At 39.7% G+C, this 26,304-nt stretch overlaps 1 protein-coding gene across 2 annotated transcripts in view; it reads right to left on the minus strand.

Moving 5' to 3' along the window:
* Positions 1-1,196: 1,196 nt before the first annotated feature.
* MAP3K5 (mitogen-activated protein kinase kinase kinase 5) overlaps positions 1,197-26,304 on the minus strand; it is a 194,417-nt gene continuing 169,309 nt past the window's right edge. For both annotated transcript variants that reach the window (XM_057737704.1, XM_057737705.1), the window contains 7 exons: positions 23,603-23,788; positions 19,978-20,083; positions 10,644-10,887; positions 6,173-6,285; positions 5,053-5,165; positions 3,550-3,626; positions 1,197-2,847 (listed from right to left, as the gene is read on the minus strand). In XM_057737704.1, coding sequence (XP_057593687.1) covers positions 2,787-2,847; positions 3,550-3,626; positions 5,053-5,165; positions 6,173-6,285; positions 10,644-10,887; positions 19,978-20,083; positions 23,603-23,788 — 900 coding nt within the window. In that variant the 3' untranslated portion in view covers positions 1,197-2,786. The remainder of the gene's footprint in view (positions 2,848-3,549; positions 3,627-5,052; positions 5,166-6,172; positions 6,286-10,643; positions 10,888-19,977; positions 20,084-23,602; positions 23,789-26,304) is intronic.

The raw sequence follows: 26,304 nt of genomic DNA on the forward strand, positions 1-26,304 counted from the left end.
GTGCCTTGCCTGCATTTTGAACTTGAAGGGCTTCATATATCTCCTGCTGCTACAGCGCCTCACACAGAGCAGGCATTCCAGTAGGTCTGCAATAATTCCTCGTTGCCATACTGTTTCATGCGATGGCTTGGGAATGAATGAAACAAAATATGCAGGGGCAGAATTGGGAGAAAGAGGTCAAAATGTGGTTAAAAAGAAACACTGGATCTACTTTTCCCAGCAAATTCCAGTTTTGTTTCTCTAATGAGCCTGCCCCCAGCACCCATGCATAACTGTTTTGTTACAAACCATCTTTCCGGGCTCAGCTCTGGACCTTCACTTCTCTGTAAAGCCTTTCTTCACCCCCTCTGGGAGTTAAATGTAACTATAGTGCTGACTACATGTACTGTTGTTTCTATTGTCTTGATTCCACCTTCTGACAGTGAGCTTCAGGGGCAAGAACGGTGCCTTCTTCATGCACAGGATGCAGTACCTGGTAAGTATTTCATAAGTACTTTGGAATGAATAATAAGGTAACACAAGCAGGTAGCATTGCAGTGCTCACTATCTGCTAAGCACTGCACTACGCACCTCACCTGAATTATTTTATTTAAATCTTACCATAACCCCATGTTACTTCCCTCATTTCTGATGAGGAAACTGAGACTTGGAGAGGTGAAGTAGTTTGCCCAAGGTCACAAGGTCAGTGGTAGTTCTGCTCCACTTAGACTTAGACTCTTGCTTAGACTCTTGCTGCACTTAATGAGCAATGAATAGTAGCTATCTTACTACCACCTCAGTGGAAAGGGGATGTGTGTGTATCTTTCCAGGTGTCACATGCAATTAGGAGGTGGGACCTGGTAGTTTTAAATTATCTGTAGAGCTTTGTAAAAAGACCCCTGGGCCCTCCCCCAAACCAATGACAACAGTTGCTCTGAGGTAGTGGCATCAGTATTTCCTTTAAAGCATCCAGGTCATGATAATGTGAAACTGGGTTGAGACTCACTGGCTTAGATGGATGCCAAAGGCCTTTTATTGCAACTTTTCATGAAAATTGGGCCATAATGGAATTGCCTTCTTTTATGATTAAGACCCAGAATTCTGAAATAGAAACCCAATGATGCTAGTCAGGAAATGTATTATGAACCATGTAGAGACAGAGGAACATTTGCCCCTAGATATAGGGTAGGAGAAAGGTCCCAAGGGGAGATTATATCAAAGAGTCAGCTGAAGATGGGTACCTTTATCCTATATATGGTCTAAAAGAAACACTTTACCATTACAGGCAGGGATATGAACTGTGGCTTAATAAAGACGTTACCCTGTGTTTCAACATGAGTGAAATGATATATGATTTAATTTATACCTCACCTCCTTCGAGATTTCCCCACAGGACACAGGAGGCAACTATCTGTCCTCAGGATTGGGATGTAAGAAAAAGATGCAGCTATGTTGCCAGTACAAATGAGAACATACTGGTGAGAACTTTCTGCAACTCTAATGCAATATATAAAAAATATATTGTATGTTGATTTTCACATAGAAATAAAGATGACTCCTATTTTATCAAAGACTGTTCTGTATGCAACAAGTCATGATACATGAACAGCTCTGTTATTTCTCTCTTGCATAATAAACAGGGTCTTCTGTATTTAAGAAATTTAGGTCATTCATCCACCTGGAAGCTTCAGACTTCATCCTATTCATATGGGCAAGCTTATAAAATATAATATATATCCAACTTAAAATAAAAATATTTCCCTCTCATATAAGAACTAAAATTAAGGAGATAGAAATTGCAGTGTTCTCCACTGGGATGCCAGCTGCAGCCCCTTTGAGGTACACAATAGTCATCGATGGTAACTTGGGGCCTTGAGAAAAAGTCACTGACTTTCTTTAATTCTGTTTTTCCACGTCCTCTCTCTTACCACTCTGTAGCCCTGAGGAACGACTTGGACACCAGCTGTTCTTTGACCACTTGAAGAGAAGAGAGATTCTATTTAATGTTAGAGCTAAAAAAATGGTTAGAATTTTGACACAGTAATTATCTAGATTGCTAAAACAAAATACGAATTCTGTAGAATTTATCAAAACAGTATATCGAGAGTCTTTTTACTGTTTAGAGTAAATATGACACAAGGGGTAGCTTTAGAACAAGCTAACGTTACTAGGATTCAGGCAGGTGCAACTGGTACAGTTCAGTAGTACATAAATGACTCAAACGAATGTACTCTAGACCAGAAACTTAAGTTACAAAATATAGTCAATATTACAATTAATACAGGTAAGTAAAAACCATTGCTCTCAGATTCTGCACACTTAAAAATAACCCATAAACTTTATACAATAATCAAAATCACGCATTTATATTCAGATTATTAGGGTCATATTACAAACACACATAAGCCTGAAAAGTAATGGTCACATTTTGGTTTTGTTCCAGTGATGCACAATCACATGAAATGTTCTATCTGTTTTGTGTGAAATAAACATTTGGCTGAAGTGCTATAGCTGCTGAATTAAAAATATTTCCATAAAAATGTTCAGATTAAAATAATCCCAAACACTGTAGTGTTTGGGATTATTCTGAAAGTCCTTACAAAGAGTCCTTATGAATCATACAAATAGATGCAGTTAGGAAATTTCAGTGTATTTCGTCTATTTTTTTTTTTAACACAAGTAAACAAATACTGGATTTAAAGTGCAGCTTCTTTCTCCTCTCCCTTCGATTCTCTCTCCCCTAGAAGATCAGGTGTGTATTCATTTTTAGAATCTCCACGGAAAGCTGGAAACAAATTGAGCGACAGTCAAGTCTGTTTGTCTCGAAAGTCGGTGATGGCTTTCCACAGTGTACACAGCATCCCTCCCCTGTTTAAAGACACAAGAACATGGTGAAGAGATCACTTCATTTGAAACAGTGCCCTTGAAATATGAAAGTGACTTCTTAGCTTTCAGCAGCCCTAATCAGAACATGAAGATCCCAAAGTCTTATCAGTCATTATGTATTCTTGTATATATTTTCTCCTCATCCCTCCATGCCTTTCCTTTCCACTCCCACAGACTACCAGGGCCCAAAGCATCATTTTAGATTTGCAGCACTTTTGAAATGTGTCTTCCTAGAGCTGGGATGGAGTAATAGTTATGTATGTGCTTGGCCTGATGGAAAAAACAAATTATTATAAGAAACTGAATCAGATTACACGAGGTATTTGGATAGCAAATCAGTACCTCATCCTAATATTTCTATTAAGCACGACACAATCATGAACCAAGTCAGAGCATTTGTTTAAGGCAGTTTTAGAATATCTGCATGGTCTTAATCTGATATGTTAACAAGAAAAGTCTTCCAGCTGATTTGCATTTACTAATACAGACATATTGCTTATAAGAGCTCCCAATAATAGCCTGCTCCAACTAACTCAGAGCAGCTGAGAACTAGAGAGATCTACCCAGGACTGCAGAGCTAATTAGAGCTAGGTAGCGACCCAGGAGGGAAGGGACCCAGGCTTCTTTATCACAGCCCAGTGCCCTTTCCAGCATGATGAAACTGAACAGAAAGAAAAGTGGTACCTTAGTCTCAGGCATTTTAAATCATCACGTGTAACATAGTAGAGAACATCCACTAGTGAATAATCCTCAGCCAAAAACTGTGGAGAAAGTAAAATATGCACAAAAGTAAGATGTTTTATGTACTTTTAATAAGTGGCACACGATCCATAATGTAAACGCTGGCAATAAAGAAAAATAACTCTAAAAGCAAATTCACTAAAGACACAATCTTTTGGAATTATTAGAAAAAAGTCCCCCCATTACAAAATAATTACAAAGAAATACATCAGTATGACTTCCGGGAGCATAAAGATTACAAGCAACACAGAATTTCTGATTGGTCTTCTGATGAATAATAAGACTTGTAATTCATCTGCTGCTTATATGATAATGTTTGTATTTAAGAGGTTTAGTGCTTTGTAGCTTTGTTTTCCTCCAGTGGATATTTTTCTCTACACTTCATTTCTGATAAAAGGTATTTTCCAACACATTACAAAATCAGAGTCCTGAATTTAAGTGAAGCGTTTCATTTTAAATCTTTTAAAAAGGGCAGTGATTTAGTGGATCATCAGTTACTACTCCTTATTTTTGATTTGAGTGTAAGTTAGAGGGAAAAAAATTTTGATGAACTTGACTGGATACATTATTTCTCACAGGCAAGAGTTCTTTAAATTTATGCAATTTATGCAGATTTCTAAGGAGACCCTCAATTTTATTTAGTGGTCCAATAAATTGTCAAGAGAAATACACCTTTATTCTTAGTAATTAAAAAAATTTACATATAAAACTGAAATCAATGTAATATTGTATTGAGGCCCTAACTATAAAATAATAAAAATATAATCTCTTACTGTGCATATATGTGTATACATATTATGTAATCTTAAAACATAAAGAAATGCTATTCATGCTGACTACAAAAGCTCCCTATAAGGAGCAGAGATGAATTAAGTTCTTACAGATATAATACGGTTTCTATAGAAAGTGCTTATTTCTGCCATAAGTTCACTAACTAGTCTATTTTATTAAGTAGCAATAAATAGCTGCTGCCCAGTGGAATCTAAGAATGTCACAAGAGAATGAAAAAGTTAACAAACAAGAGAAAGAGTTAGAAACAGAACTTTTTTCTTTCAGTTTTGTCTTGATTTTTCCTACTCTCTATTTTCAACTCAAAAACATAAAAATCCTTAGGGGTTCTGGACCACAGAGCTTTCGCCTGCCACACTGTTTCTGCACTTTCTGCATCCCCACCCCCAAGTGATTTTCCCTTCTTGTCTGCCCCCTACCCCAGAACCTACATACAGATAATTTATTCCTAGATATTCCTGTAGACTTCAGCTTACTGATCATCTCAAAAAACCTCCCCCAGCTTCTCCCTCTGTCTCATAACACCTGATAGCCTTGCCTTCACAGAACTGACCAGGACATAATTATACTTGTACCCCCTGTGCCTAGCACATAGTAGGCACTCAGCATTATGAAACAAAGGGAAAGAAAGCTTGTCCCATAGCATGTGTTCTTTACCCGACTTATAGTGTCTTCATCGGCTCCATTTTCTCTCAGCCAGTCAGTAAGTTCAGAATCTTCAGTATTTGTGCCAGGAGAATTCGGGTGACACACAGGCAATCCAGGGATGTCTAGAACAGAATTGGGGGGGGGAAGGAGGGACGTTCTTAGCTTCAGCTAATAGAGATCATCTGAGACCCTCCTGGTCAATATTTATTGATACTTTAAAAGATTTTTCTCTATCAGAGTAGAATAGAAACCATTGAGATTGGCAGTCTACATGATGATATAAATAAAACTCTTTAAGACTATTTAAATGTAAATGGAGTCAGTAACAATAATTAATGATACTCCCACCTTATAGTTTCATATCAATTTTATAGCTTCTTAGAATAAAATAATGCACCCAAATTGTACTGGGTGTTTTTCATGCAACAAAGATGAGCATTAGCAAAGCGCCATATAATTATAATAACCTAATAATAATTTTTCCACTATTTATAATAATATGGGAGGACCATATATCTGAACAAAAAAAACATGAACTTTATTTTCCTCTAAACAGGCTAAAGAAGATTGTTTAAAGATTACCTTTCACCCCCAACTTCTCATAGAATAGATTTCTGCAAAATTCCATCTGATTTTTTTACAAAATTGAGATATAATTTACATAGAACATTGTATTAGTTTAAGGCATATCCAAATTAATGACTTTTTATTTCTGTGTCTTGATTCAATTTAAGCCTGGTCAAAATATAAGGTGGGGGAGGGGAACACTAGACTACACAATACAAATGCAAAATGACAAGACGAAAAATAGTATTACTTTATTCTAGTAATTTCATTGCGAAATCTTTAAAAAGAAATACAGACCAAAAAAATGGAGAGCCCTATTTACTTCTATAATACATAACCTCAGGAAAAGATGATTATGAATCATCTTATTTTTACTGCACTTACAAGAAATGATAGTTCGCTACAATTAAGAACTGGATATTTTTTAAAGCAATTTCTGCTTGTCGTTGTGGTACAGGTGACAGATGCTGATTCAGCCATGACAGAAAGCTGCCTGTTGGCTTTCTAGCTTTTTGTGGCAGCCTGGTTGAACAGTATTACTTTAAAATTGTCTGCTATTCACCTATTGGTTGGGATTTAAGCTTCAGGTGTTTAATTTCTTGGTCTTTTTCTTCAATAGCGTGATGAAGGAGTGCTTGTAATTCTTTCTCTTTCTGAACCAATTCTTCCAGTAATCTGCGGAAGGAAATTATATTGGTTGACAGGATAATAAAGCTGGAGCAGCTACAGAGTGACCTTCTAGACAAGGGCTTCTCATATAATGGACACAGACACCCCTGGGATTTTATTGAAATGCAGATTCTGATCCAGTAGCCTGGGGCTGGGGAGGGTTAGGGGAGGGAACTCCGATCTTCTGCATTGCTAAGGAGCTCCCAGGTGATACTCTTGTTACTGGTCCACAGACTCCCAAGTTGAGAAGCGAAGCTCTAGCAGGTGTGTTTCCAGACAAGAATTTAAAACTTCCACCCCCAGTTGTCTGCCAAAATCTTCAAAGATGTTCTGCTTCTTTTTATGACCATAAATGGCAAAAAAAAAAAAAAAAAAGTTTACCTATGGTATTAACAGACCTATATTTTACATGTATGGCCCCTCACCAAAAAAAGTTGGTCAATATGGGTAATACAATAGGCAATGCAAAGCGGAAAGGTAGTCCCTTGTTTTAAACTATGCAAATTTGAGAAGTAACTATAGGTGAGGTCGCCTAGAGCACCTGGGACATAAAAAGTCCTCAGTACGTGTTAATGGCGGTTGCTTGGGTGCTTGTGGCTGTTACCATTATTTCTCCCCTTCCAAGGGGAGCAGTGAGGGGGGTAAAACGATAGCTGTGTTCCTGGTACATTCAGTTCCGAGTCGGCATCTGATGCCGTCTCCAAAGAAACAAGGAGAAATATTATTATACGTAGTTCTTACCCATGAAAGGTTCACGACACAACGGAGAGCCAAGTAGGAACCCACTCACCATTGCCAACACCGTTTTCTGGGAAAACATTCTAGGTCGTGAAGAGAGATGTTCTGATTTTTTGTAAAAACTTATCTTCGAGTAACTTTGATTTAGAATTATAATAATTTAAGATACATAATTACGTATAAGATCATCAAGGTACATGGCTGCATACCCTATAGCAAGTTGTATGTCACTTTCTAAGTCTTGACAGATTTAACTCGGGACCAGACTCCATTCCAAAGGTTTGTTTCTGCTTCAGCTGACATGGTCTGAAGGCAGCACAGCCCAGCTGAAGACAGCCCTGGCCTTGCAACCTGGTTCAGCCACACACTTCCTGTGTTAACCTTGACAAATGACTTCACGCCTCTGGGCTTCAGTTTTCTCGTTTGTAAAAAGGAAAAGTAGAACTTCCTGAAAGGATTACTGTGAGCATTAAACGAGACAGCACGGGTAAGGTGCCGAGCACAATGCCTGGCCTTTAAGAAGGGCTGTTCTGTTCCCTGCTGCAGCCTCAGGCCCTGGAAAGGAGGCCTCCCAGGGCACACTGGGGTTTGTTTCCCCCCCGGACCCCCAGGCTCCGCCCCTTTCCCACAGGAGAGAGACACGAGAGGCCATCAGGTAGGAGAAAGGATCACAGTAGGGTAGGCAGCAGAGGTGAGAGAAGGAAAACACAAAAGGCAGAGAAAGTGGCACCAGGAAGACAGCTGTTTAGAGACAACTGTGGAGCAAACGGTGCACATTAGGTGGATTAAGCAGTAGGAACTGAAAGCAAGAGGGAAGCAGAGGATTAAGGGAGACTTTTATCTACTGCAACATGAATGATATTCAGAGAAATGGATAGCCAGCTCAGTATGAATTTTTAAATTGGCAATTTTTTGATCTAGTGTATATTTTTGTCTTTCTTGCTAATTTACATGTATGGAATAGTGATGGGATATTCTTATTGTTTTTCTCAAAGAACACAGTGAAATTTTCTAGAATTCAACCTATGTTTATCTAGACCATATATTATAATATTTCCTTTTTATCTTAAAAGCCAGAACTTAACATTGGAAGCAAAGCATTGACAGGCCACCTCATTTGTCCCAAATCCAGTTCTCAAAATTACTTATTTTAAGGGCATATCCAGTCCATCAGTTTTATCTTTACTTTGTCTTCATTAAATAGGGAAATCCTTTAAAACCAAGGATTTTGGTTTTAAAACTGACTGCCTCTCTGTTCCAGAGAAGTTTGGGATGCATCAGCCATGAGGTCAATTTTTTAACTCAGAAGGGTGGGGGTGGGGAACAGGGTTGGCGGGTAATTCCAGAATTGCAGGAAAGGGAAATCAGATACCCAGTCAGCTTCTCCTCTGCATTATTACCCCAACTCCTTGTGTGAATTGAATTGTTTTCAGAACACTTTAGGTAAGCATATACTTTAAATTTAAGTAAAACACACATTCTAAAGCTAATTTGTTACTTTCTGCCTTTCAGTATTATTGATGATCTAATAATCAAGAGCTAGATAAACGTGGTATATCTTCATCAATGATTATCCTAAATATAATCTTCAGATTTCTAACCCGAGGGTTGCAACCTTTCCTAAAAATACACTAACACTTCCTCTAAGTTTATTTTGCATTATATGTACGTCTATATATCAAGTAATATTCAACTGAAAATTACAAGGACCAATGTAGCCATGGCCAGCCCCTTATTAGCATTTGGACAGAAGCAGCTGCCCTTTCTTTAAATCCTATGTGAAGTGAATGTTGTGCCTTGTCTCACTTTACTGGGGGTGATGGAGGAGCTGTGGGAAATCCTACTAGAAAAAGAAAAAACCATGTAGATTTCACAGATACAAGTGAAATATGTAAAGAAAAAACATAAGTGAGTGGGCTGTTGTAAGAAGTGCAACAACACACTAATAAAGAAATGTGGTAAGTCCTGTGGGCTGACGTGGGAAGCAGGCCCTCAGCTAGCTGAGACCCTCAGAAAAGAGATGTGAAGACCTGAAGAACGCAGCTGGAGGAGGGCAGCCCTCAGGGACTGCAGATGGAGCAACCATGGTGGACAGATGGCGGGGACGGGGTGGGAAGTCGGCAAATGGGCTGAGGAGAGAAGGAAAAGGCTGCACTTGGGAGAGACACGTTCTATTGACACAAACCAGGATACGTGGACAGAAGGTTGAGGGGCCAGGGGAGCAAATGTACCAGCTCGTTGGTAAATAAAGCTTTACTGTCTGGAAGTCATGGGCAGAGCAGGGTGGGGTGGCTGGACCAAAACAGTTCTGAGTGCACTTTCCTCCTCCAGAGATTGGAGAAGGGCGTGAAAAAACAACTCCATTCAGGATTGGGTGGCAGAGAGTAAACTGAAGAGAAGTGACTAAAGTCAACAGCTACTGTGACAGGTGGAGAGTCACAATGAGACTATGACTTGAGAAGAGGAGGAAATGAGGGACATGAAGATTTAGATGAAGTCTTAGAAAAGACTCCAGTTCTTTTCCACAAAGTAACAGAGATGTGAAGTAAAGAGCGAGGGTTCAGAGGACAAGACTGGGATAAGGAAGTCAGAAAGCCACTTTCCCTTTATCCAGAAAGATTTCTGTACATAAATCATAGAAGATATGTATGGACTTACTTAATCATGCAACTAAAATTCTGACTATAGGATGAGGTTTGTACAACTGTTTCTGAATATAGGATGCGAGGTTTGTACTACACATGCAAGCTTGGTATGAAAACCTGAACTTATGACTGGAAATAGAGTGGTTTTATCTCTCTGGTGAACAACTGGGATTTTCAACTAAGGTTTCTAAGTATCTGAACAACTTTCATTGATTCACATCCCCCCCCCCACACACACACACAAAGTTTTCCCTGTCAACCCAAAGTCATAAAGTCAGTTGTCCACATGTCAACTGAAACCCGCACAGGAAGCTATAAATCACAGAGATTCAGACCTTGAACTGTGCCAACATCTGTGAAGAAAAGGAAATATTTACTGTTCACTTAATAACTTGATCATGTGGGTTCTGTTATCAAATTCTCAAAGAAAAATTAAACTCCAGATATGACACAGCATATTAAAAATAAAATAGAATCATAAATGTGGTCAACAGATCATCCTTTCAAGGTTCTAAAATGAAAAGCTTTTAAACCATTAGTTTTATCTCCTCAAGAACAGAGCTCTTCCTCTCCTGAAAGAATCTGATATTCCAAATCACAGGCTCTTAGGAACACAGACCCTCTGCCTGTCTTTCGGCTATGTGTTGGATGGTACATGCTGCTCTGAGTCCGCATCCCAGACAGTCTATGAGGTTACAACTAAGTTACTCTGAAAATCTCAGTGCACTTGGAAATAAAGCAGTGATCAAAGAAGAGCTGCTGAAGGACTGAATTGGTAGAAGCAAAAAATGTATTTGACTAAAGAGACTGAGATAAATCTCTCCTTTTAATGAATAAAGCACTAAATCAAGTTTACATGAATGGGACAAAGGAAACATATTTTGTATATTCTGTGGACCGATCTTTAAAACAGACCTCAAACATATGCACTTACATAAAAGTAAGAAAAAAGAAACCCCCCAATGTCAGAATAGGACTTACCTATTTGTTTCTATTTTCATCCTTCCAAGCTGTACATTCAGCGATCGGTGAGCACTCTGGGAGTCATGAGATACAGTAGAACTGAGCGTGCTCACCCCTGAGGTGGCCACAGCATCTTCAAGGACCACATGAGGTCTGCGGACAGTTTGATTTGAAGGCTGTTCCTCATGGTCATCTTCTGCATCCAAGTCTTCTTGATCGGCGGTATCACTCTCAGATGCAAGGCTAAAATGTGGCCTCAGTTCTGTTAAGCATATGATCAACAACGAAGTTGATGAAATAACAACGACTGCCTTAATTTCTTAAGACATGAATGTCATCTCCCCTGCTATCAGGAAGAGATGTATTCCCAACTGCTTTTCCAAAAGTGAGGATGGATTTCTGAGCATTACTTCAGATTTGTTCTTCCAGTGAATTTGCAGAATTCACAAGATATATAAACTCAGAATGATCTAATTCAAACAGAAGAGGAATGTTCACACTGCACATAAGATACGTGGGAAATATGTTAAAATCAGAAAGGCAATTACGTAAAAACTTAAGAATATAAAAATTTGTCTACACAATTAAAATTCACATTTTCGATTATATAATATCTGGCAAGTATTAAGGAAACAGATATGTGGAGACTGTATAAACAAAAGTAAGAACACAGAATGCTTTTTGCTTGTAACAGTCAAAATGTAAGGGGGTAGGGGGCGGATACTGAAAATGCCACACACATGCTTATGTTCACTCTAGCAAGATGATCTGCTTTTGACTAGTTGGTTAATTTTTAGTGTGTGTCCTACCTGACCTGTTGACTAACCATTGAAATTTAAAGTGCAGAAGTTACAAGTCTCCAGCGCAAACACACTGCATGACATGAGTTCATCTGCATGTCACTTCAGAACTGGGATGACACCTTCCCATAGGGAAAACTATTATAAATTGTGGTTAGGGTCTCAAAATGGCCCCCCCAAAAGAATTACATTCATAATTTAAGCGAAATCAGGGTAGCAGAAATACTGGGTCTTGGCTGCATGTGCTATGACATACAGAATTTTTTTTAATGAAAGATTCTTTAAGTTCTATAGCCCTTTACAATTTTCAAAAGTTCCACACACATGATTTCATACAATCCCATAATTTCATACAATCCCATAATAGCCCTTATTTTCCCTCTCCCCCTGTATCGTCCCTCTCCCTTTCCCTCTCCCCACTGCTAAACACTTGTTTGTTCTCTGTATCAGTGAGTCTGCTTCTTTTTTGTTTTAGTCACTAGTTTGTTGTATTTTTTAGATTCCACATATAAGTGATATCACGCAGTATTTATCTTTCTCTGTCTGACTTATTTCACTTAGAGTAATGCCCTCCACGTCCATCCATGTTGCTGCAAATGGCAAAATTTCTTTTTTATGGCTGAGTAGTAGTCTATTACATACACACATATACAAGGGTGAGTTGAAAATTATCTGCACTCTGGCTGTAGAATTTATTTAACTTTTAGAAAAGATAAATATGTCATTTTTCAACGTTATCTCCTTGCTTTTCAAGACACTCCGTCCATCTGTCAACAAGCTTTCGTATTCCCTCATTAAAAAATGTTTTAGGCTGAGCTGCGAGCCACGAATGCACCCGTCTTCACTTCTTCATCAGAAGTGAATCTTTGTCCATCCTCGTAGGGCTGCTTTCAGGGGACCAAACAGGTGAAAGTCTGATGGGGCAAAATCAGGACTATAGGGAGGTGCTTTAACACCTCAAAACGAAGTTTTTGCAGAGTGTCAACAGTGTGGGCAGACGTGTGCGGACATGCACACCTTCAGACCACAAAAAAAGAATCACTGCACGCTGCTCTTCTTTAGTGCAAATCACAAGTGGGGCATCCATTTTTGCTCCCACTGCAGTTACAAATGAACTGCTGTAACACGTTCACAGCTGCCCAGCAGTGACTAGGGAGACAGCAGCCTTGAACGGGAAGCACTGATAAGACAGTGCGGCCAACAGAAGTTTTAATATAACCGGAGTGCGGATAATTTTTGAGTCACCCTCATATACCACATTTTCTTTAGCCATTCCTCTGCTGATGGACACTTAGGTTGCTTCCATACCTTGGCAATTGTAAATAATACTGCTATGAACATAGGGATACATATATCTTTTCAAATTAGTGCTTTTGTTTCTTTCAGATATACACCCAGGAGTGGAATTGCTGGGTCGTATGGTAGTTCTATTTTTAGTTTTTTGAGAAATCTCCATACTATTTTCCACAGTCGCTGTACCAATTTGCACTCCCACTAGTAGTGTAGGAGAGGTTCCCTTTTCTCCACATCGTCACCAACATTGGGTATTTGTGTTCTTTTTAATGATAACCATTCCGACAGGTCTGAGGTGATACTCATTGTGGGGCACATGGAACTTTTATTAGATCACAGAATCCACCAAGAATCTAATGAAAGCCATGGAGATTCTCCCCAGAAGAGAATCACATTCATACAGCATTTTCCCTGGACTAGCTGAGGGCTCACTGACTCCCTGAAGCCTGTTCCAAGAGTCCACGAACCACAGGTTAAGAGCCCCTGTGTTGGAGGAGGGCTCCTGTGGGAGTGATGGAAGACCCCTCCCACCACTTCAATACAGCCGCTACGGCAAGTCAACCAAAGGGCCTACCCATTGTCAAATCCTCCAGGCAACTTTTCTTTCTCTGCCTTGCTGACCTGTGTATGGTATTCTCCTTTAAATCTCTGGCTGCTGCCTCTCTTCATCAGAGCTGTCTTGTCTACTACCTGCCCCTTAAGAGCTGGAGCCTGGGATTCCATTCTTCCCTTTTTTGTCTCTACTTACTCTCCATGGATGAGCTCATTAAAGGCTATGAAGAGTAGGTACATGTGATGTGTGGATGACAATCTAGTCCTGATTCTGTTACATCCAATACCTCTTAGATATTCCTGTTTGGGAAGCACTTGAAATTCAGCAGTCTAAACAAGAACTCATCTTTTGCTCATAACAAAACCAGAGTGCCCTTCTTCAGGGCCAGGTTAATGTAGCCCTGACTTCCTTCACCGATCTTTATTTTTTTATCGTGGTAAAAAAATGCATGACATAAAATTTACCATTTTAACCACTTCTAAGTGTACACATTAGTAGTGTTAAGTATATTCACATTGTTTTTCAACTAATCTCCAGAACTTCTTCATCTTGCGAAACCAAACCTCCATCTATACTCATTCAACAGCTCTCCATTCTCCCCTCCCCTCTGTCCTTGGCAAACCACCTTTCTACCTTCTGTGTCTATGAATCTGACTGCTATTGAAACCTCATGTAAGTAGAATCATGCAGTATTTTTCTTTTTGTGACTGGCTTATTTCACTTAGCATATGTCTTTAAGGTGTAACAAGTGTCAGAATTTCCTTCCTTCTTAAGGCTGAATAATATCCATTGTATGGATTTACCACATTTTGTTTACCCATTCATCTATCAATGGACACTAGTGAATAATGCTTCAGTGAACTTGAGTGTGCAAATATCTCTTTGAGACCCTGCTTTCAGTTCTTCTGAATACATACCCAGAAGAGGAATTGCTGGAACATATGGTAGTTCTATTTTTAATTTTTTGAGGAGCTGCTATACTGTTTTCCATAGTGGCTGTACCATTTTACAGTCTTGCCAATAGTGCACAAAGGTTCTAATTTCTCCACATCCTCATCCTTTATCTCTTACGGTTAACCAAACTCCACCTCTACACAGCTTTCTGCGTTATCTCCTCTCACCTTCCAAGATTCTATTTCCTTGTTCATCTATAGTAGGTATGACTCAAAATCAGGTGTTTAAGTTTTGTAAACCTAGCACCTGGTATAGGGGCTAAGACATATTAGTCTCTCAAAAAACACTGGCAGAATGCAAGTTTTCTTACTAGGATTATTTGTACTTATTAGGGAAAAAAATAGTGAAAAAAATCTTACTTTAAAATAATTTAAGAGAGTTCAATTCTATATTAAATTAGAGCAAGATTAGGCCTTTTAAACTTTCTAACTTTTTTCTTATGACCTCTAAACTGAAAATTTAAAAACAATTTAAAAGTTTTATTGTCCTGTTGAATATAATCTCACTTTGGGGGAGGGAAAATTTCTGAGATTTATTATTACATTTAAATGTTCCCTTACATTCCCCTAACTCTGTACACTTTAAATTACCATATCATTTTACTCATGTGCAAATGACTAAAAATTTTTCTCAATAATTCAAAGAAAGTAGAAAATTGTAAGGGAATGCAATACGTTGTTTGGTCTTTCATGGTGGCTCCCTGAGGACACATTATCTAATTAGACACAGTAAAACATGCAAATGAGATAGAGCATCTGGTCTTTGTCTTCAAAGAGATAACAACCTAAAGGAGAACTAGGGCAATATACAGAGGAGTCATAAGAGCATATACAAACATAACATGAAATTACAAGTACAAATGAATTCAGCTTAAAATAACTTAAATGATCTCAGTTAGACACCTAGCTACATATATAATTCACAGGTGCAAGTAATAAGCGAGCTAAGGGGTCGAGTACATTTGCAATGACTAAACCCAGTGCTAGTTTATGCACGGATGGGTTCCTGGAGGCTGAAGGGCCTCAGCAGGGTTCTGGAGGAGGGGAAAGGCTTTGGCTGCGTGGAGAAAGGGGGAGAGGCGTTTGAGACAAGGAAGCGCAAATGAGCCCTCTGAGAAGAACGGGAAGCAGAGGGGACTGTCGGAAGAGAGCCCAGTGTCAAGAAAAAGGCAGGGACTCAAGGGACCGTGGCATGAGTGGATGGCATTTAAGCCCATGTGTGGGAAACTAGAGTGGCTGCATGTTTCCAAAACAGCAAGACAGGATCAAGCAACAATACTATTCTCACCTCCCTACCCTCCCACTCCGCCCCAACTGGCTACTTCTCTAGAGGAAAATCACTAGACCAAGCTTCTTTAACACAAGGTATTTCTGATGCCAATACTCACGACACTTGTCAGTATCGCGATGCCAGGGATCACAGTACTTGTCAGCAGGGCGTGTGACCCCTGCATCAAGCACTGCATATAGTTTAGGATGCTCATCATTTTACATTAATTTGGACACAGGGCACCTGACGGATTCAGCTTAACAACCGGTAGTAATACCAAGGGCTCTAGAATTTTAACAATTAGAGTTCCTATCAGAAGTGTGCCTGCATTGTCAATTCTCTCTACCTGAGCACTGTCGACATGGTCTCACGCTCAGCCTTTCTCCATCTGGTCACCCACAGCCAGACTGTACTTGAGGAGTAACAACAGATACTTAATGTTGCCAGTAATCCCCAGGCTGATCCTTGAAGACAAGTGGGAAAACAGCTTGAGAAAAAACTCTTAAGGGGCTTGCACTGTACTCTCTGTTCTGTGTGCTCTTTTTAGAAAGAAAGAAGATTGAACGCTTTTTTATTTTTTACTTTTCATTTTGAAATAATTTGAAGATAACAGAAAAGTTGCAAAAACAGTACAGAGAGTTCCCCTACACTCTTTAGCAGCTTGCCCTAAACTTAACATCTTACACGACTTTGGCACTATCACCGAAACCAGGAAGTTAACATGGATACAATATTATTAACTAATCTACAGACCTTATTTGAATTTCGCCGGTTTTCCCAAGAATGCCCTTTTTCTGATCCAGGATCCCACACTGCATTCGTTGTCATGTTTCTTAGTCTCTGCCAATCTGTGACAGTACCTTAGTATTTCTCTATCCCCCATGACCTCCTTACTTTTGAGGAGTACTGGTCAGTTTTTCTGTACTGTGTCTCTCATTTTTAATTCACTTATGTCTTGTCATGATTAGGTTGTGGCTCTGCATTTTTGGCAAGAATACCACAGAGGTGATGTTGCGCCCTTCCCAGTGCATCATATCAGGGGGTACATAATGCTGATGTGCCTTATTACGAGTGATGTTTACCTTAATCTTTTGATAAAGGAGGTGTCACTGTTTTCTCTTTGTAATTGGTAGATATCTTGTGGGGAGATTCCCTGAGACCATTCCAATATCCTGTTTCTCAGCACTCTTTTGCCTACTGATCTTAGCAGCCATTGGTGGTTCTTGCCTGCAATAATTATTACTGTGGTATTTGCCTAATGGTGATTTTCTATTTGCCTCATTTCTTCTACACTTATCAACTGGAATTCTACTAAAAAAAAGAGCTGGCCCTTCTCCTCCCTATACTTATTTATTCAATTGCTTATATCAGTATGCACTCATGGATATTTAGTTTATTCTATGGGCTATCATCCAATACTATTATTATTTTATTTTATTTTTTGCTTAATTTGTTCTGGCTTAGACTTTTGGGAACTCCTTCAAGCTGTCTCTAGTGTCCTTTGAATAAGCCTCCACCCTTTGGGGGCACTTCCTTACTTTGTGCCATCACAGTATATTCCAGGTTCATCTTGTATTTCCTCTACCCCAGGCCTGGAAATCAACGATTTCTCCAAGGAGCTCTGATTCCTTTTATTAAGAATGGTTTAGAAAACAAGATCTGGGTCCTCTCAGCAAACACATCTAGGAAATGTATGTATTCATGATGGTATACTTTTGAATTTGTTGGTTCTTCAGCATGTCTTTTAAAATTTGATAGGTTAACTGTAATATTCTGTCATCTAAAAGGAATTTTTATCAAGGGACTATAAAGACAGGCGTTTTTAGTGTAGTTTCTTTGAATCTTAATTGTATAACAAAATCTTTAGGGACATTTGGAAATTTGACAGAATTGTCAAATGCTTGAAATCAATTCCTCTTGTTCATATATTTTATCATTTATATACTGGTGTACAGTGTATATTGTCTTCCCCTATCCTGAGAGGAATATAAAAAAATACTTTCTTAATATAATTCTCTAAGATTTCCACTTTTTACCTTATTTAAAAAATTATTACTAGTTTTTGGCCACACAATGCGGCTTGAGGGATCTTAGTTCCCTGACCAGGGACAGAACCTGTGCCCCTTGCAGTGGAAGCACCAAGTCCTAACCATTGGACAGCCAGGGAATTCCTTTTTTTTTTTTTTTGGTCCATTTTTAAATATGCTTTCAAATAGTCATTTCAGTTGTCATCAGAGACCCCTAGTGGCCTCAAGGAAACCAATTTACAATGGAAGGACAAATAACTTTCCTTAGCAAACCCTTCGCATAGCAGAGCCTTGCTCTGCATGGGGCTGGGTTAAGGCAGTGCCCATCAAGGGGACACCCAGGAAAGGAGACACACCTCGCTGCACTGCCCCTGTCATTCTCTCCAAACTTAACAGTGTTTCACCTACAGTGTGATAATAAGTGTACTTTATAAACTTTATATCTTGGAAGAATTTTAGACTTACAGAAACACTGCAAAGATAATACAGAGAACTCCTGTATACCTTCCACCCAGTTCCCTCAATACATCTTATCTAAGAAATCAACGTTGGTACAATACCAATTGTATTACCTAAACTACGGACTACTTTCAGATTATGACAGTTTTTCACTGATTTTGTTTTTTTTATTCCAGGATACAATTCATTGCATTTAGGCAATCCACTCAAAAAGGATGTTTTTCTCATTAGATTAACAGATTATTTATGTGCTATTTAAATTATTTCAAAGTATAATCCCTCTCTCCTCTCCTTATTTGGGCATTCTCAACTTAGGTTACTACTGGGTGTAACTTATGACCTAAAGCTATCCCTTTCACTGACACACACTTAATCCCTTTCACCCCTTGTATCTTTTGGGTTTATAACCCCTCTTTGGTACATTTCCCACATCCAAGCTTATTCCAATGATAAACCATCTGAACATAAATACTTTCTGACTTCCTTAGAGCATCACATTAGGTTTCTATCAGCTTTAGATTCCTCAGGTTCACATCCAACCACTAGTCATGTGCTTCAAAGCCTCTCTAGGATTTTTTTTTTCTAAGTTATGCAAAAATTTTCACCCTAATTTGTTATAACCAGGTGAAACTCATTTACTTATTGTTTCAAATGATATTTATCAGGAGTCTGTTATCTTCCAGGCACCATGCTGCACAACATGCTTAGCACAGAATAAAATAAAACACAGTTACCCTCTGGTGAGGTAAACAGCTGTTAGACAAGAAAATAAAAGTAGTTTCCGATTGGGGCAAGTGTCACCCATGGGGAGAAACCATCTCCAAGGAGAGAGAGTGATGGGAGAACCTACTGTAGAGTTTGGGGTCGGTCAGGACTCTGTGAGGAGGCATGCTGTAAACTGAGACCGGAGGAAGGCACCGGTACGAGGACGCAAAGGTAGGTCGCAGGAGGGACAGGGGGTGCTAGTGGGCTCTCTGCAGAGGAACTCATGAAGAAACAAGTTAATCCCCCACTTCCAAACCAAGCAAGGTATTCTGAGAGAAGAGAGGGGGTTCCACAACTCAGAAAGGTTGATGATAACTTAAAAGTTTGTGGAAGCATTTACAAGTAACACAAAATTTTAAATGTTTCATATTTATCTTATTTTTTTGGATTTCTATTTTAGAACACTTTATAATACATGTACAAATTACTACAACAGAACGTATTTCTAATTCATATATCTAAATCAATCTATGTCTCTATCCATACACACACAGACATACAGACACACAGACACAGACACACACACACACACATAAGGTAGAAGAGCTCTGCTTAAAATTTTTATTACTGGATACACTATCAAAACACATTGGAAATTTGTCTTAGACTATGAATACATCTCTCCCTTACTGCATAAAACCTGATTTCATAAACACTACCCCTTTTCGTATCTCACTGTAAACACAGCTGGGACATCTCTAGACCAGTGATTTCCAAACCTGGCTGTGTATCAAAATGACCTGGAAGATGGATGAAAAACGGATTCCTGGCCTTTCTCTCTAGAAGATTCTCACTCAGTCTGGGATGGAGCTCTGAAAGCTGAAATTTTAAAGAGCTCCTTACATCACTCAGTGCATTACATCTTTCAGTGCACTGACAGGTGCAGGAACCATTGGTAAAGGATGACACGGGAACATGTTCTGTGGGCACAGATATCTGTATATTGAAGTGCACATGTATTTGGGTCACCTGTATAGTCTTCTCTGTCTTCATATCTGACTATGCTCTTTAAAGACAAGGAAGCAAGTCTTCCTCACTCATAGTAAACATTTTGCTGGTTGTACCACTGCTCAGAGTATAGGCACTAAATATATTTGGCGGCTTTGAGAGATTTAAAAAAAAGGCTAATCTGGTCTTAAAAGCAGTGAGGAGACACCATAAATGATAATGAACAGTAATTGAAAATATCAAACACTAAATATCTGCAAAGTAATTAAGTATCTCTGACTGACCTGGAACCAGAATGGTAATGGCTGTCTGCACCGCTTTTCGGATGATACTGTCTAAGGCAAACATCCAGTGTGGCTTGATGTTATGATTCCGAAGAACTTTGTTGACCTGGAGGGAGAGAGTGACATCTGGTCTACTTTAATATTTTATGGCCAATAACCTAGCTGATGCACACATTTGGATGACATTCTATTAACAAAAATAACTAAAAGGTTTCTTCACCTTGAATTGTGGATAATTTCTTTATGTCACCAGAAAAGACATGAAAAGTTGCCACTTCAAAATGAAGTTTGGTCATCCCCATGTAAGCAAATGAGATACACCACTTAAATGAAAGGCAATCTGGTTATATGGGAATGTTGCTTCTTTGGGACTCAAAACCTGCAGCTTCCGCCTTTCACGATGTCAGCAGATTGGATGGTGGAGGTGGTAAAGGAAGGAAAAAAAGAGTCCAGGGGCTTTAAATAAAAGTAAATGCTATTCGTAAATGTTATGACTGCTGTTTAACACAGCCGAGTGCTTCAGCATACTCTGGTGACTCGGAAACGCCAGTAAAGGGGGCATATGAGCACATACGTGCTATCTACGGATCTGCCACAGGGCATGCCTTGTTTCTCCTCCCACACGTGCTTATATCTTTTTAAATGGAGGAATAATCTGCCAAACTATTCCAGAAAAACCGTTCACATTAAAAACCTTTGTTGAGGGACTTCCCTGGTGGTGCAGTGGTTAAGAATCCGCCTGCCAATGCAGGGGACACAGGTTCAAGCCCTGGTCCTGGAAGATTCCACATGCCACGGAGCAACTAGGCCTGTGAGCTGCAGCTGCTAAGCCTGCACTCTAGAGCCCGCAAACCACAACTACTGAGCCCGGCTGCTGCAACGACTGAAGCCCACGTGCCTCGAAGCCCGTCCTCCACAATGAGAGAAGACACAGCAACGAGAAGCCCGTGCATCGCAACCAAGAGTAGCCCCGTTCGACACAGAGAAAACCCGTGCATAGCAACGAAGACCCAACACAGCCAATAAATAAATAAATAAAAAATAGAAAAGAAAAACCTTTGTTGTAAGGCTATCATTTTTTATAGCGACTAGTGATGTTTCACATATTTAAGTAGACACTGAAGTAGATATATGCATTACCTTTCTTTTTCTTTTTGAAAAGTATGGCAAAATGCACATTACATAAAATTCACCATCTTAATCATTTTTAAGTGTACAGTTCAATGGCATTAAGTACATTCACACTGTTGTGCAACCATCACCACTGTCCATCTCCAAAACTCTTTTCAGCTTGCAAAACTGAAACTCTACACACATTAAACAACAATCTCCTCTTGCCTTCTCCGCCCATCCCCTGACAACCACCATTCTACTTCCTGCCTATGAATCTGACTACTCTAGGTATCTCATATAAATGAAATCACACAGTATTTTTGTGTCTGGCTTATTTCATTTAGTGTAATGTGTCAGAACTTTCTTCCTTTTTAAGGGTGAATAATATTCCATTATATGTATAAGCCATGCACATTACCTTTTTATTTTTATTTATTTATTTTTAAAATATTTACTTATTTGACTGCACTGGGTGTTAGTTGTGGCACAAGGGATCTTTAGTTGTGGCATGTGGGTTCTTAGTTGCGACATGCATATGGGATCTAGTTTCCTGACCAGGGATCGAAGCTGGGCCCTCTGCATTGGGAGTGAGGAGTGTTAACCACTGGACCACCAGGGAAGTCCCCACATCACCCTTTTAAATATAACTTTTATCATGAGGCTAAGAGGGGTTTATTTAAAATTTGGGTTAACTCTCAATTTCTGGTTGACCCGGGCCTCTAAGAAAAGAGGCTATTTTCCCAACAGGGCTCCGACTAGAGATCTTAGAGGAAGCTGGGGAGAAGGGAATCTATCAGTAATCTCCCACCAAAAGCTGGAGTTCTAGTTGCTTATTCCTGGCCTTGGTCCACATTCATCAAAATCCCCCAGTATAGATGGCAGTCCGTCTGAGGAATTCCTCAGAGCAGTTGGTCCTAAGGAAGTGAACCACTGGTAGGTTCCCACTTGTTCTAGGAAATCCTTTCAGACTGATTTTGTCCTAGTACTTTCATAAAGGACTTGCCTGCTTACTTGACAAATGTGGGTATAACTTTTAGTAACTAAGGATATTTCTCTCAAGGGTCCCAAACAGAAGATGGAAGAGGGATCCTCTATCACCATGCCCAGCTCCTCATGGCCCTTCTTTAAATAGTATATTACATCTGGCCCATTCTTTGGGTTCATTCCCATCCTGGACAGTGAGTGAGCAAGAACAGGGGTGTGTGTGTGTGTGTGTGTGTGTGTGTGTGTGTGTGTATGAGAGAGAGAGAGAGAGAGAGAGAGAGAGAGAGAGAGACCTGGCCTGTGGCCCAGGATTACAACTAACCCACTCTCAGTCTGAATTCTACTTGCCTGTTTGCTTTCCAACCTCAAGGCTGGAAGCCAAACATGTAGGCAAGTGTAAAGTCACTAAATGATTTCATTCTATTTGCAGCTGGCTGGGGTTCCCTAGTCACAGAGTAAGTGTGCCTTTAGCATTTAATATTAGTGATAGGCTTTGCTCTCACTTCCCATGACCCCGGTCGAGTCGGGAGGGTTGCCCTGCCCACAATATGGCACAAGACTGAGTGGCTAACACAGTTCCAAAGAGCACAAGTAGCCACTGAAGGATTATGATTTGGTTTTAAATCAGGGATCATTTGATGCACCAAATGCGATTAAGACATCGCCTATATAGGAGCAATAAACACATCAGGAGTGAGTCAACTTGGCGAATTGAAATAAAATTACGCAGTGCTTCCCTATTCACATGACAAGCACTGTCAAGAACTCTCTTATTTTAGTCTCCCACACCTCATAAGGGCCTTCTGGGAGGGACATCAGGCTTTTTTTGGTACACAGTTCCACAGACAAGTCTCATTCCAGAATATCACATATGGTTCGAATCAGGCTTCTGGAAAACTGGCTTCAAGTTTGTGTTGCATAGCAACTCTATATGAGAGAGAGGAACCCTCAGCGATCTCTCACCAGATCCTGTGGATTAATTTTCATCCAGTGATGCCCTGTGCTTGAAGTATATTGCCGGCTAGGAAATAGTGAATATTTATTAAACAAGTATGTTTAAAATGTTCTGTGTGGAAACCACAACGGGGGAAAAAATTACTGATTATTCTGGACTGTACAGTTACATTTATCTCAATGACCACTAGATGGCATGTCTCATGTAGAATTAGAAAGTGCAGGACTAAAGTGTGCTCTGTTGCTAAAATCATCAAGATAAATAGTGACCGACTACATGATTTCATAAGAACAAAGTGCAGCCCAGGGAGATGTTTGTGAGTTTTGTTATTTTCCATGGTGTTCAATTTTATGTGTATCTAATCTGGGGAGATACAAGATGCACACCAAACAACAAATCTGGTGCTTCAAGGCACACGGACAGGCAACCATCTCATACTTATTTATGATCCAAAGAGAACAGAATTCATTGAAATTATTAAAGAAAGAAAAGATAACTTATATTCTTATCCTATTTTTCTGACTAATTTTAGCTGGAGTCTGCAGGAAAACACGGGCAAAATACCATACTTACAGCATCTTGAAAACCAAAGAGCACCACCTGAACTTGACTAATTCCGTGGCTGTCAAAGTCCAGCTCCAGCTTCAGCTTGGACAGGGTGGTGGCTATGATCTTCCGGTCAGTGGACCTCACAAATTCTCGGAGGCTTGCAACGAGCGTTGTGATGTGCTCCCATTTTAGTTTAGGTTCTTCGGACCCCTGTGAATAATAACCAATAACCTGTCAGTCGATCAGATGTATCTGTGCTGGATGCATGAGCCCTGGGCCTGCCATCCCACAGCCCCTGCCGAGAAGAACTGGGCTTAGAAATGTCCCCTGCTAAGGGGAAAGACCATATTTGAACTATATGGGCTTCTCCCCCTGCAAAAAAAAAAGACATAATCAGACTTTGGGAGGAAAGGCACCTGCCCCGTAATTGTCTAATAGATAGACAAAGTGTTGCCCAATTAGGGACAGGCTGAGGCCATAAGATTCCACTCTCAGAAGTTTTAATCGGGAGCTAAAGAGAGATTCAGGCAATAAACCGTAAGATCTCAGGCTCAAAGTCTGCCCAGAGAGATAAGTCATAAAACAGGCGCAAGGAAGCGGTTACAAGGAAGAAAGGAAGTGGAAGCAGCTGAGTTGAGAAAGCAGATCGGTAGGGAGAGAAGTGGATGGAAACAGAAATGGTACACCAAGCAGGCCAACAGCAGCTAAGCCAGAGGAGAGATGTACAGGCTCCTGGGACTTGAAGGCCTTTGGAAACGCACTCTACCTTCAGCCCGTGTGAGGCTCAGCTAGGTGCTCTGGTTGGAATTAACCCGAAGAAGCCACTTCCCTCATTGCTACGTGTGTCTGCCTACATGTCCTCAGTCCTTCAGCTGCCCTTAAAGTGCGTCAATTCCTCGCAGTCAAAAGGCTCTTGCTTCAGACGCCACACTGGAAACCATTCCTTACCCACCAATAAGGCAATTAGTTATAAGAATGGACCAAATGGACGACTTCACATATTAAAAATTAAATACACTATTTAAACAAATTCCCTCCCCCAAGTTGAACTTTTTTTTTACATTGAGCAAGAAACACTGCTTACTTAAAGGAAACGTAGTGGGATGTTATTTATCCTCATTTAACTTTAAGAAACAATGGGATTTTTATTATGCTCATTTCTATCTCATATTGTGCATTTTGTTACTGCATCATTAAAATTAAATTCCTCAGCTGGGCTATGAAAATTACAATTTCTGGGTGTCTACTAAATAAAAGAGAAATGCCCCATCAAGTTCTTTCTCTCAATATATTTTCATTTAAGAGCTCCCTCTCATGTTTATGTTTTGATGAGAAAAGATTATATTGAAAAGCTTGAAAGCTGTCATTAAAGGAATATTTTAAAATCAGACTGGGAACAATTATAAACTTTGTTTCTTTTCTTACCATGAACTAAATTACACCCAGAGTAAAGATTCACAGGCAATATCATAATAACATGAAAATAAGTTCGAGAAGAAAAATGTGAGTTATTTAGAAATTGGAAGCTTATCTTAGTGAAAAGTCAGTGTTTGCCAGCAGTTTAAATAGCAAACATTTTTTGCACGTTAGCTTTGTTTTCACAATAGAAAAACATGCTGCCTCTGATTTTTTGATGCCACTGTCCTACAAAGCAATGCTGTCTACCCTGGGAAAAGTTTTTTGTCTGGGGTGTTTCATCACTTACATAATGGTTATTTCTGTTCTCACTCCTGCCTCCCTGCGTGCACTCATTAATGTGCCTTTATGAACAAGCATCTTAGGAATCAGGTGAGACTGATTCAGCATCATAAAGTAGCATCTGACAGTGCACCTTTCCTGAGCACTCAGGACCACCACAGATTCTCCTGCAAAGGGGCGCTCTCTTCCTTAACCCTTCAATGTCCTTAAAAATGGTGAGTGGATTTCAGAAGGATGTTACAGATTGAAAGGATTTTCATGGGCCTCTTTGAGGCCCTGGCCAACATCTACCTTTTAGTCTTGTTATAAAGGGTAGGCTTAAATGTAAAGATGTATCTATCAATAGAAATATTTAATACAACAAAAAGACCTATTTCCATATGGTTATAGAAAAAAATGAAAGACACTAGATAACTATTACTAGCCTGCCTGACAATGAAAATAACAACAGTAACAGCTAATACTGGTGGAATACTTTCTATTATTATCTCAATGATTCATGATCTTAGTTACTCCTTACAGCAACCCTATGAGGTAAACACCCCTGTTTCCTCTACTTTATGGATTAGGAAATTCAGCCTCAGAGAGGTTAAATAACTTGCTCCAACCACACAGACTTTAACTGGTGGAACCAGGCCTCAGAGGCAAGTTGAGGCTGAACCCAAGCTCCTAATCATTACCTTCTACTTCCCCAATTAGCTGGGTGAACCAGCAGTAAACCTGGGTCGGGACCTACTCTATCACAAGATCACCATCTCTATCACAAGATCACCATAGCTGGGGACGCTATGAATCACAGGAAAGGATTCATAGCGTCCCCAGCAGTACAGTCAGAAGGACCCTGTCTATCACTTGACGATTCTGGATTTACTAAGTGATTCTGAGCAGCAGTTTCTGGTCCCCACTGGCCACTTTGTACTGGTGTACTGGCATGCCCTCTGACAGTCACTTTTAAGTTCCTCTTTCCTTTCTCCTTTTATAGAGAACATTCAAGCGAGATTTAAAAAAGTTAGGGAGTCACAAACACT

This window comes from Hippopotamus amphibius, chromosome 6 (genome assembly GCF_030028045.1).
Source record: "Hippopotamus amphibius kiboko isolate mHipAmp2 chromosome 6, mHipAmp2.hap2, whole genome shotgun sequence".
NCBI lineage: Eukaryota > Metazoa > Chordata > Mammalia > Artiodactyla > Hippopotamidae > Hippopotamus > Hippopotamus amphibius.